This window comes from Centropristis striata, chromosome 7 (genome assembly GCF_030273125.1).
Source record: "Centropristis striata isolate RG_2023a ecotype Rhode Island chromosome 7, C.striata_1.0, whole genome shotgun sequence".
NCBI classification, from domain to species: Eukaryota; Metazoa; Chordata; class Actinopteri; order Perciformes; family Serranidae; genus Centropristis; species Centropristis striata.
The window spans coordinates 5,728,674-5,741,856 of NC_081523.1; the positions used below are offsets into that span (position 1 = coordinate 5,728,674).

Sequence of the window (13,183 nt, forward strand, 5' to 3'; positions counted from 1 at the left end):
TTTCTTATAAAGGATGGAATTGTCTGTAATTTACAAAAAACATCACAATTATCACCTCGTCTTCCTCCCTGAACATCACAAAGAAATCTCAGTTTGACAAATTTAATTAATAATTAAAAACTAAAAGTGATGAAAGACTAAAATATTTGATTATATTTGAAAGTAAATGCTGATAATCAGGAAATTTAATATTTATAAAGCTTGTCTCCTGATGTTGTGATACAGTTTCAATGTTTTGTCGCCAAAAGTTTTGGCAAAACTTAAACACTAAATCTGTTTCTTAAAAGCCAAGAAAGCAGCATCAGAGTAATCAGAGTATTTACAGAACAAACTCAGCAAACATTCTGGTGACGTCCATTAAAATAAACAGAACATTAAAATCTGGATGTCTATAGATTTCTGAAACTCAATATAAAGTCAACAAATATTAACATTCCTGAACATTAAAGAGAAAAATCTGTTGGTGAGATTTTGATATCAGCAGTTTTAGCATCACCAGCCTTTCCAAGACCAAAAAATGGGAAGAGTTTCTCAGTGAAAGTGTCTCTGTGAGTGTAGATGTGAGTCATGTCTTCAGGGTTGTAGAAGGACACCTCCCCCCTGTCATAGTCCAGCTGGACTCTGATCCTCTGGGGACTCTTCTTCACTCTGACAGTCTCACCATATCCATTAGTGTATTTTCCATTACCATGCTTTACAGACCAGGTTCCATATTTTGCTGAAGAAAATCTCTCCCCCTTCCTGATGACTGACTCTTTAGCCAAACCTACATTCCAGACAGGATGATCTCCAACCTCCACCTCCCAGCTGTGTTTCCCTGAGCTGAAGCCCTCAGAGCCCAGACCATCTGGATAGTTAGTGAATCTCTCTGGATTGTCAGGAAGCTGCTGCTTTGTGTCTCCATATCTCACACTGATCAGATCATCAGACAGATAGAGCCAGGGGCTTGCAGTGTTTGGGTCCAGAATGACAGGACTGAAGTGGACCTTCTCCTTCATCTTCTCCCAGACTCTGAAGGACAGGTTGCCCAGGTGTTTGGCCACATCTATCAGCGCTCCTGAGAGCAGCTGTGGATCTGACAGTGAGCACTGGACTCTGGCTCTGGTCTGAGTGGCTTTATAACTGCTGAGGAATGGCACGTTGTGTTTCTGCAGCTCTTCTTCAACAGCAGAGATACTGTCTGACAGAGAGGAGATCTGCTCCTGAATCCTCTTCATCTCTCTGCTGATAGTCTTCCCCTTCTGCTCCTCTTCCTCCCTCAGAGCTGCCAGTCTGGACTCCTCTTCCTCTCTCAGGAACTGGTGGAGCTTGTTGAACTCTGCTCTGATCTGTCTCTCTGTGGACAACAGCTGCTTCTTGGAGTGTTCAATCACTTCATTGTATGTTTTCTCCACTTGTTTGTATTTGTCCCTCTTGTCCTGCAGAGACTGTAAGTCAGATTTCAGCTGGTCCTTCAGGTCACTGACTGCTTGTTCTATAGGAACCACTTTGTGACTCTGGTGGAGAGAAAACTCACAGACAGGACACACAGCTCTGTCTTCATCCTCACAGAACAGTTTAGTCTCTTCTGGATGTTTACTACACACCACCTCCAGCTTCTTCTCTTCTTTTTCTGTCTCAGGTAATCCAGATTTCTGTCTCCCAGCAAAGGAGTCAGCCAGTTCCTTCAGTGCAAAGTTCAGAGGATATTCCTTTGAAGATTTTCTTTTACAAATGGGACAGTTTTTGTTTTTAGTTTGTTCCCAGAATTTCTGCAGGCAGCTTGAACAGAAGCTGTGGTTGCAGCTCAGAGACACAGGATCTCTGAAAGTCTCTGAACACACATGGCAGCTCAGGAAACTTTCAAAAAGAGCAGTTTTCTCAGCCATTCTTAACTTAAGTTATATTTCAGTCAGCAGAACTCACCAACGTGTCTCTTCACTTCTTCAGTTGATGAACTCCAAACGTGTGTTACAGCAGAGTCTCACTCCTTAAAATGGCAGCTGTGCTCTGATCAACAATTTCAAAATCTATTTTCAGATCCTTCTCTCAGTGTAACTCAGCATCAGGAATGTTGTCATGTCATTTTGTCGCCAGCACATGACGACAGAAAGTCACTCAGTCAAATATTTTCCTCTTGTTTAAAAGAAGAAAACAGTTTCCTTTCCAGCCAGAACAAAACAAATGTGTCAAAAAGAAAATGTGACTCTTCATGTTCAGCTTCACTTTAGAGGAATAGAAACGTCCTCAAAATGCCTCAAAGAAGCAGAAGATTGTAGTATCTCATTTCAACAGGCTGACTGACACTATAAAGAGATGAACAACATTATATTTTTCACTCAGCAGGAAACATTTTCTGCCAACATGTCAGCAGTTTATTTCATCCAGATAATTCAATGTTTGTCACTCAGTTAAACTTCAGGTACATGTTGAGTTTTTAATCCAACTCATCTGACCTTTCTCATTCTGTGCAGCTTTGATTTACTTATTCATCCATCATTTGAGTTTTACACTTTTTTCCTCTTCAGGGTCAAACGAGGACCTGAGTCCATCTTATCCTGCATTGATTAAATGATTATGATCACATGAATAAACTCAAAATAGATATCAAGATAAAAAATCCTACATATATATATATATATATATATATATATATATATATATATATATATATATATATATATATATATATATATATATATATATATATATATATATATATATATATATATATTTAAACAGCATGTTTCACTTTTTCAAAGACACACACAGTGTTAAAAGCAGAGCAGATGTCTTTCTTTCTCTGTTTCCTCTCTTGGAGCAGTCATATACATACTCAGACACACAACAACACAAGGAGACTTTCTTCCAACATGGCAGCACGTCTGTTTCTTACTGTAATCAGGAAATATCTGCACAGACCCAGAGAATGTTATCTTCAAAATATGAATTGTATTGTCATAGGAACAACAGGAATTGCATTGCACTGTGTAAGCTGCACTATCAGAGGGACAAGAGTAGAGGAAAACACCAACAGAATTTGTCACAAAATATGAAAGCAATTTATGAATAAACCAACAATGACAGGAACTGATTCAAACACTCAAACTGCCGACTCACTTCACACTGAGGTGACAAACCACACAAGAAGACACATGCTAGATGTCTGCTCTATCAATCAGTCCCCCTGTAATACAGTGAAGAACACACTGTCTATCTATTTTTCATTATTATTATTATTTTTTTTTATTTTACTTTTTCTTATTTTTCAACACTCAATATTGTTGATATGTTTGGTTGGTAGTATTGATATTTGTTTGTTTATTTTATTTATTTTTTGTTTGTTATGCTACACTACCATGTTATCTTCTTTGTTGCTGTTGCTATTATTGCCCAATTGATGCTTGCCACACCTGCTTGTTTGTTTGTTTTAAACTAAATGGAAAAACCAATAAAAAATTGATCACAAAAAAGAAAAACACTAAACACTAAATAAATATATTAAATAAAAAGGCTCACTAAAAGGACGCGTTAAACTTCAACAACATTTTACAAAACATCTGCCATAAAATAATATAAAAATGTAACCTTGTAAGGCTAGAGCAGTGTTTCCCCTCTAGTCAGAGACATGCAGGCGACTGGAATCTACATTTATAAAGAACAGTGTTAATATTACATAAAAGTTACAAAAACCTAATTTAGAAACATCTCCATTCTACAGGAGTATCTTGGTTCTTGGCTGATGTGCCGAAGCAATCACTCCAACTGTTAGTCCCTCACTACCAGTGATGGGAATAACGGCGTTATAAGTAACGGCGTTAGTAACGGCGTTACTTTTTTCAGTAACGAGTAATCTATCTGATTACTTTTCCCATCATTGTAACGCCGTTATCGTTACTGCCAAAAAATGTGGCGCGTTACTCTGATTTAAGGCAGCTGTTTTTCATCAGACCAACTAGATCTCTAAACCGAGCGGCAAAGATTTGTCTTGTTCCTCCTTAAATCCTCGGTGAGGGCGGGGGCACGAGACATCGCATAAATGATGACGATTGGCTGAGGTTGAGTAAAATTCTATGGTAAGCCAATCAGAGGTGGAGTTGGGCGGGTGTTGCTTTGCTTATGCAAATTCGAAAGCTCGCGTAGCCTAGTGACCAGACACACAAAGACGACACAGACACAGACGTGACACAGACGTGAGGCAAAGTCAACGAGAAACACGAATGGCAAGTAGTCCAAAAGTAGCCTTCTTTAAATGGAAGTATAGCCACTACTTTTCCTTCCAAGAGATTAAGGGAACGAGTATAACCGTGAAATGCACATTATGCTCTGGAGTCAAGTGCCTCTCCACGTCAGTGTCGAGCAATTCAAACTTAATGAAACATCTTTTAGCGTTACATGCTTCCACGAAATTAGTGGCCAAGATCCCCGAAGGAGAAGGAGACGGTGGAACAACACCCAAGCAACTGAAGCTTGATTTTACGGCCCAAACACACGCTTTGTCTCAGACCGAGCTAAACAAACTGGTAGCCAGGTATGTTGTGGAGGATATGCTGCCATTATCGACGGTTGAGTCGGAGTCATTCAAAGCACTAGTTCAGAAAATACCGGTCAGAGGAGGGGTAAGCTTGCCATGTAGAAAGACGTTCTCAAACTATATTGACGCACAATATGCTGAAATGAATATCAAGTTAAAAGGGACATTTGAGAGATTAGAATATCTGTCGACCACAGCAGATATCTGGACTGCATGTAATAAAAGTTATCTAGGCGTAACGGCACATTGGCTAAATCCACAAAGCATGGAGCGAGGTCAGGCAGCACTGGCATGCAAGAGGTTCAAGGGACGCCATACACATGACAGAATAGCAACGGAGCTTGACCATATCCACTCTTCTTATGGCATAACCCACAAGATCACGACAACAGTCACAGACAATGGCTCAAACTTTGTCAAGGCCTTTAAAAGATACCAGCCAGTCGAGCATGATGACGAGGATGAAGGTGAGGATGAGGTGACGTTTACCGATATCAGTGAGGCCTTGCAAACCACTGTTGTGAATGATGATGATGATGAAATTGAGATCACTTTGCCTCCACATATGAGATGTGCGTCACACACTCTGAACCTTGTTTCATGCACTGATGTAGACAAATGGTTACTGTCAACACCAGGAACAAAAGCAGTGTACAGAAACGCTACCACAAAATGCACAGGGCTATGGAACAAGGCTAGTCGGTCAACGGTGGCTGCAGAGACTGTGCATGATGTTATCTCAAAGATGCTGTTAGTCCCATGCACCACAAGATGGAACTCATTTTATGATGCCCTGGCTCGTATATGTGGGATTCCTATGGTTGAGCTGAACACCATCTCGTCCAAGTTTGGATTGACAGCCATCACAGAACGAGAACACCAGTTCATTAAGGAGTACTGCACAGTCATGAAGCCACTTACAGTTGCCTTAGACATTCTTCAAGGAGAAGATCATTGTTACCATGGCACACTCCTACCCACCCTGGAGACATTGATTTTCAAGACCCTGCAACTGAAGAGTGGCCTGCACATCCTAGTTGACCTTCCAGAGGCAATTGTCACGGTAAGAACTTTAATTTATTTTAGATCTTCAACAAATTACACAATAATTTAATTGTATTAATTTAGATGGATGAGAAAGGTTAACTCTATTCTCTTCTAGCCTAGTCTTTACAGTTATATTATATTATGACTACAGATGATGGACCTTCAAAGTCTTGTTGTAAAGAAATAGAATGTATCTGCATTTATATTTATATAAATATAAATTTATATAATATATTATTATGCATTTATATAAATATAAATGCATAATAATCTATAATGCTCTCTCTCTCTCTCTCTCTCTCTCTCTCTCTCACTGGATAGGGTAAGACACAGATAATATAATATGGACTTTGCTTCCTTATGTTTCATTCAGGCGATCAAAACAAGATTTGCAGAGGTGCTGGAAAGCGAGGATGCTGTCTTGGCTGCTGTGACTCTGCCCAAGTTCAAACTACGCTGGCTGCGGACACAGGACAGGAAGGACAAGGCCAAGGCAAGTCTGCTGGCAGAGTGTCGGAAACTTGTCCTGTACCAAGACCGGCAAGCAGGTACCAGCCCACCAACACACCATCTCAGCACAGACTCTGCCATAGAGGATGAGTTCTTTTCCTTTGAGGAAGAGGATGACACCTCTTCTACTGCTGAAAGTCAAGTCGCAGATTATTTCAAGTCAGGAGAACAAGGGATAGACTCTCTAAATGGATTTGCACTGATTAAGAAAATTTCACTCCAGCATAATGCAGCCACTCCATCCAGTGCCCCAGTAGAGAGACTTTTCAGCCTGGGGAAGCTTGTCTTGACTCCACAGAGGAACAGGCTTTCTGACCAGAAGTTTGAGAAGCTTTTGGTTTTGAGATACAACCACTGGTTCAGTGGCAAGAACGGATGGATGGATGAGTAGATGGGTTGGTTTGGATGGATGGGGAGAATGGAATGATGGTTGGATGACCTGTTGGATTGATAGATGAATGGACAGAAGAATGAATGAATGCATGGATGGATAGATGAATGAATGAGTGAATGTTCAGGAGCTAAAGTTGGATACAGTGTGTCTACCTGTTGTCTAAAGTTGTGCTGTATCTTATTAGATTTGCAGTAAAAAGAGTATTTTTTTTTTGAATACATTTTTGGTACATTGCTTAAAGAGCATAATTTAATTTAATATATTTGTTGGCTGGCTGCAGTCTCCTGAGGTGAGATTGTCAATGGCCAGAGAAATGGATATTTTTTTAATGTATTTTTTTTATTTTTAATGTATTACCTGTTTATATTTGGATGTCATGGAGTTTTTCTACACATTGCACTTTTCAGTGATATTGAAAGCACTTCATTGTTACACTGTTCTATTGTTCTGCTTCTTTGAACTACAAAGAGTGACTATATTATTTATTTTTTTTGTACATTGCTTAACAAGCATAATTTAATTTTGCTTAGTTGTGGCCTGTTGAGGTGGAATAAATATCAAAAGTTCCAAAACATCTATTGTGTTATTTTTATTGATCCACTCTATAAAGATAGTAATTATAATATCTACAATAATACATGACATTTTATTGGATGCTAGTCTGACTTTCCCACAGCAACTTTAAAATAGTTTAGTTTTATGTACTGTGGATTTCTGTTATGTATTGTATGAAGTGTCCATTTCATTATAGTATTCAGATTTAAAATAAATAATTGAACACGCACATGTATTTTAAGTTCCGTCAAAGAGGGGTGGAGGTGGGGTCCAAATTCTTTGACACATTTGAGCATTTAAAAAATTACTTGAAAGTAACGCAATAGTTACTTTCCAAAGTAACTAGTTACTTTTATAATTTGTAACTCAGAAAGTACTTTAGTTACTTTTTGGGAGAAGTAACTAGTAACTATAATTAGTTACTTTTTTAGAGTAACTTGCCCAACACTGGCTATAAGTAACACAATTGCTAAATTAAACGACACATAACAGACTAAATGTTAAAGATAAAGTGACTATTTACCTCTCACGGTGTGTGGCGCCATTTTGCTTTGACGTTTTCCACGTATTTCCGACCTACTCGGGCTGCTTGGATCCTACCCGAAATCCCGAGTTCATTGGCCGTTATATTGCACTTTTCCGACTCGGAGGTCGGATCTTTCCGAGTTCCGAGTGCAATCGAACGCAGCATAATGTCAACGATTTAACGGGCGATTTATAGCAAGTTTTGAAATATCAGAGAAAAGTAAGCTGAAAGAGTACAGTGTACATTGAAGAGCAACATTCACAATGTCATTTGTCGGCGGAGTATTTTGACAAGAATAAATTACGACCCTTCACCGCAGGGTAAGTGAATATACTGTTGTATTTTTTTAAGTAACTGAGTTAAAAGCTTCAGCCGAACGTCGCGAGTAACTTGCGCTGAGGTTAGCCAAACAAGCTAGTAAGGTAACGGTTGAGTCCCTAACACAATGGCGACCACAAATAAAATATAGTAAAATAAACAGAGTTGTATATGAATGAAGGGCAGTATGTGGGAATGTATTCCACTTTTGTAAGGCATGTAAATGAGAACACATTCAATAAGCTAACACACATTCTACGGGCTATTTCACCGAGATGGGCCTAACACCGGTGTTATGGATGAAAACGCGACTAACGCGATAACTGACAACTTCTCGCCGAACGTTCCAGTCGTTGTCATGGCAGCTAATGAAAAAGCGGGAAGATAATAACGTTCAGTAGCTGCCGTCTGTGTAGTTTTTCTTGTGTCCCGAATATGACCTACTCCCATCTTTTAACCCTCCTGTCGTCCTTCCGGGTCAAATTGACCCAATCTGTTTTGACTATTCCTTCTTTCCTCCCTCCTCCTGCCTTCCTCTCTTCTTTCCTCCTTCCTTCTTTCCTCCCTCCTCTATCCTCCTTCCTTATTTCCTTCCCTCGCCCCTCCTTTCTTTCTTTCCTTCCTTTCCTCCCTCCTTCCCTTCTTTTCTTTCCTCCTTCCGCTATCTCCTTTCCTTTCTCTCTTCTTTCCTTCCTCCTGATTTCCTCTCCTTTCCTCCTTCCTTCCTTCCTTCTTTCATCCCTCCCGCCTCCATTCCTTCCTCTATCCTCCTTCCTTCTTCCCTTCCCTCGCCCCCCTTTCCTTCCCTCCTTTCTTTCCTTCCTCCTTCCTTTCTGCCCTCTTTCCTTCCTTCCTCCTTCCTTTCTGCCCTCTTTCCCTCCTTTTCTCCCTCCTTCCTTCTTTATTTTTTCCTTCCTTTCTTCTCCTCCTCCCCTTACTTTCCTCCATCCTCCTTCCTTTCTCTCTCCTTTCCATTCTTTCTCCCTTTCCTCCTCTCCTCTTTCCTTACTCCATCCTTCTTTCTTTCCTTCCTTCTTTCCTCCATCCTTTTCTACTTCCCTTTGCGTCCTTCCCTCTTCTTCCTTCCTCGACCCGAGGACAACAGGAGGGTTAAACCAAGAAGGTTAAATGCTGTCTCTGCTCTGAAGCCCACCTTACAGCGGCTTTGAAAAGTACGTGTTATTTAACCCTTCTATACTCCTGCGGTTCTTTTTAACCCTAAATAATTTTCAACATACGATTAATATTGGTTAACTTTAATAGAATTGCTTGAAATTTTCAGTATATGTGCCCCTCTGCATTCTTTATAGATAATATATAAATATATACATTTTTCAAAAATTTCAACTTTCTACATTGTTACGTGTTTTATACATTTTTATAGCACCTGTGGTCCTCAGGGGTCAAAAAGGACCCCATGACGTTAGACTGGTTTTAGGACATGTAGAAAAAAAATTATTGCCAACTCCCCCCCAATTGCCAACTTGATTATTTTAAAAATAAATCAAAACACAATCATATTTGAGGGTTTTTATTTTTATTTTTTTCGGAATTTTCAGATATTTTAAGACTAACAATCAACAGATTACAGTTGACGTTCTTGCAGCTATCACCAAAATAATTTTAAAATCAATATTTTATTGACCTTTTCCGTTATCTTGCACTTTTGGTCACCTCTAATTTGGAGTCAACCTTGAAGCAAAATACAGACATTATCATATATATATATATATATATATATATATATATATATATATAGGAGCACATGGGATTTCTTGTTTGGATTAAGAAGTAGAAAAATATATAGAATGTATGTAATCAAACAATAGGTTAAATGATAAATCAATATTCACTGATTGGTCCATTCTGCACAATAAAACACAATGTGTTACTTAAGTCAAAATAAAAGAATGGAAGTAATTTCGAAATTTTTAAAATAAACAATGTACAATAAAACTTTCTATGTTTATGTGATTTTAGATTGACATAAATTTGTAAGACTAGTTTCAAACCCAAGGTTGCTGCACATGTACAATAATAATAAAAAAAATCCTTAAAAATCACCTAGTCTTCACCACTCTCCCTGAACATCACAGAGAAATCAGTTTGACAGGTTTTGATATCAGAAGTTTTGGCATCACCAGCTGAACCAATACTGACCCATGGGAAGAGTTTCTCAGTGAAAGTGTCTCTGTGAGTGTAGATGTGAGTCATGTCTTCAGGGTCGTAGAAGGACACCTCCCCCCTGTCATAGTCCAGCTGGACTCTGATCCTCTGGAGACTCTTCTTCACACTGACAGTCTCACCAGCTCCATTAGTGTATTTTCCTCTGTTATATGTAAAACACCAGATTCCATATTTTGGTGAAGCATCTGCCTTCCCCTTCCTGTCAACTGACTCTTTAGCCAAACCCACAAACCAGCCAGGATGATCTCCCACCTCCACCTCCCAGCTGTGTTTCCCTGAGCTGAAGCCCTCAGAGCCCAGAACAGTGGCATACTTAGTGTTTCTCTCTGGATTGTCAGGAAGCTGCTGCTTTGTGTCATTTCTCACACTGGTCAGATCATCAGACAAATGGAGACAGGGGTGTGCAGTGTTAGGGTCCAGAATGACAGGACTGAAGTGGACCTTCTCCTTCATCTTCTCCCAGACTCTGAAGGACAGGTTGCCCAGGTGTTTGGCCACATCTATCAGCGCTCCTGAGAGCAGCTGTGGATCTGGCAGTGAGCACTGGACTCTGGCTCTGGTCTGAGTGGCTTTATAACTGCTGAGGAATGGCACGTTGTGTTTCTGCAGCTCTTCTTCAACAGCAGAGATACTGTCTGACAGAGAGGAGATCTGCTCCTGAATCCTCTTCATCTCTCTGCTGATAGTCTTCCCCTTCTGCTCCTCTTCCTCCCTCAGAGCTGCCAGTCTGGACTCCTCTTCCTCTCTCAGGAACTGGTGGAGCTTGTTGAACTCTGCTCTGATCTGTCTCTCTGTGGACAACAGCTGCCTGGTGGAGTATTGAATCACCCCCTTGTATATTTCCTCAACTTCTTCATATGTGTCCCTCTTGTCCTGCAGAGACTGTAAGTCAGATTTCAGCTGGTCCTTCAGGTCACTGACTGCTTGTTCTATAGGAACCACTTTGTGACTCTGGTGGAGAGAAAACTCACAGACAGGACACACAGCTCTGTCTTCATCCTCACAGAACAATCTAGGCTCTTCTGGATGTTTACTACACACCACCTCCAGCTTCTTCTCTTCTTTTTCTGTCTCAGATAATCCAGCTTTCTGTCTCCCAACAAAGGAGTCAGCCAGTTCCTTCAGTGCAAAATTCACCCAAGGAAATTCTTTTGAGGATTTTCTTTTACAAATGGGACAGTTTTTGTTTTCAGCTTGTTCCCAGATTTTTGTCAGGCAGCTTGAACAGAAGCTGTGGTTGCAGCTCAGAGACACAGGATCTCTGAAAGTCTCTGAACACACGTGGCAGCTCAGGAAACATTCAAGAACAGCAGTTTTCTCAGACATTTGTTTTGGTATCCAAACTTTCTTTTTTAACAAGCAAAGACTCACCAAGACGCTGTCCCTTCCCTTGACTGGTTCAAATCTGTCCGCCTTGTATTCCAGCAGAGATCATACACCCCGTAATGCCGACTCAACACAGGCTTAACCTGATCAACAATGTCACAGTCTTTCCTTCTTTTGTTTGTCTGTCGCTGGTTGAATTATGAGGAAATGCTGCTATGCAATCTAGTCACCAGCAGATGGTGTCACTGTGTTTTCAGAGGCAAATATTCTACTTTCCACAGTCTCCACAGTAGAAATTTACTGTGCACCTGTTGACAAACAAATAAAATGATATTTCTTTTGTTGTCTACTTTACATGTCATTTCTGTACCTCATTAATTATTATAAACATGTAATCGTGGGTTTTTTTTTCTTTAATCCTCCAATGAGGGATGAACACTTCATCACACTTAACCAGTTTAACAACATTTTTATTTTTTGAGCCAACAGGAACAGAAAACACGAGCTGCCAACATGCCAGTATGACTGTTTATTTCATTTTAATTTTAGTTATTCAATTAAAATACAGGTATATTGTCCATTTTTAATTAAATCTTGATTTGATCTTTTAGTTCCTGTTATTAGGAAATATTCTTCAGACTCTCAGTAAATGCAGTGAAATGTCAAAGCTTTTGTTGCAGTAATCTATTTTATGAGACTGTTCAGAGAGAAAGTCACTTCTGAATGACAACTTTTGACCCACATATTGCACAACTGTCAGTGTAAGGCTCGTCAGTCACACAACAATCTAAAGGGAAGATCTGATAGAGACATTGAGACAAAAGCTGCACAGCCTGTTAATCTGCTGCAAAGAAGGAAAGGAGAGAAGCACACTCATTTGTCTTCCAGATATCTCAGGATTTTAGAAATATTTTGAAGGATAAATAATAGACACCTTTTGAATCAGACCTTTTATGAAATGTAAGGTTTTGGAGAAACTGCAGGAAACAATATTGTGCATCTATAAAATGTGACAGAAAGTGGATGAAAATGATCAAAATACTCACCAGCCTGTAACAAAAATGTGCAAAACCTTGTGGAACTAAACAATGATTCTTTTACCCATACTTTTGGGTATTTTAGTCTCAAAATGTTTGTTCAAACAATATTAAATAATAATTTTATCTGCAAAACATTAATAATTACATAACATTGCTGCTAAACTGTTTTGTTTGCACATAAATCAACTGAAGGAACTGTACAATTTAGTTAGGGAATTCATTGTGAAACACAATGAATGTTGCAGCCTCGTTATTAGTTCATCTAATGGAATACACATATATGTAACTTTCAATTTCACCATTTTCTACATCATGCAAAAACTGTTTTTGTAGCTGCACACAGGAATCCTTAATCACTAAATCTGCTTCAAGAATTGTTCCAAATAAAGAAAAGTCTTCTAGGAGTAGTTTGATTAATGTCACGTTGTTGTCATTGTACCTCTTCTTTGTTTTTATGATTCCAGCTTCACCTCAGAGATGGACCACTTCAGACTGATGACACTGGCTGCACTGCTCTGCTCTCTTCCCAGTGCTGATGGAGGGAAAGTGCTTGTTTTCCCAGTGGATGGAAGCCACTGGGTCAACATGAAGGTCCTCATCCAGGAGCTCCACTCCAGAGGTCACAACATCACAGTGATCCGACACAAAACCAGCTGGTCCATCAAAGCAGAGTCCCATCACTACAGCTTAATCTACACAAACTCAGTAAGTCTCTGATATAATGCATTTTTGTTGTGGTTTTATGACAGAGGGGAGCACACGGAGAG

At 39.6% G+C, this 13,183-nt stretch overlaps 3 protein-coding genes across 4 annotated transcripts in view; 1 reads left to right on the forward strand and 2 right to left on the reverse strand.

The window, feature by feature from the left end:
• Positions 1 to 443: 443 nt before the first annotated feature.
• Positions 444 to 1,990, reverse strand: LOC131974348 (nuclear factor 7, brain-like). The gene has a single exon (XM_059336620.1). It carries the CDS (start codon positions 1,866 to 1,868, stop codon positions 444 to 446), a length of 1,425 nt encoding a protein of 474 aa, XP_059192603.1. The 5' UTR covers positions 1,869 to 1,990.
• Positions 1,991 to 7,740: 5,750 nt separating this feature from the next.
• The window catches only part of susd2 (sushi domain containing 2), a 109,093-nt gene continuing 103,650 nt past the window's right edge, over positions 7,741 to 13,183 (forward strand). For both annotated transcript variants that reach the window (XM_059336600.1, XM_059336599.1), the window contains exons 1-2: positions 7,741 to 7,865; positions 12,881 to 13,121. The gene's annotated coding sequence lies outside the window, so the exon portion shown is untranslated. The remainder of the gene's footprint in view (positions 7,866 to 12,880; positions 13,122 to 13,183) is intronic.
• On the reverse strand, positions 9,648 to 11,376 carry LOC131974339 (nuclear factor 7, brain-like). Its single transcript, XM_059336612.1, has one exon. It carries the CDS (start codon positions 11,374 to 11,376, stop codon positions 9,928 to 9,930), a length of 1,449 nt encoding a protein of 482 aa, XP_059192595.1. The 3' UTR covers positions 9,648 to 9,927.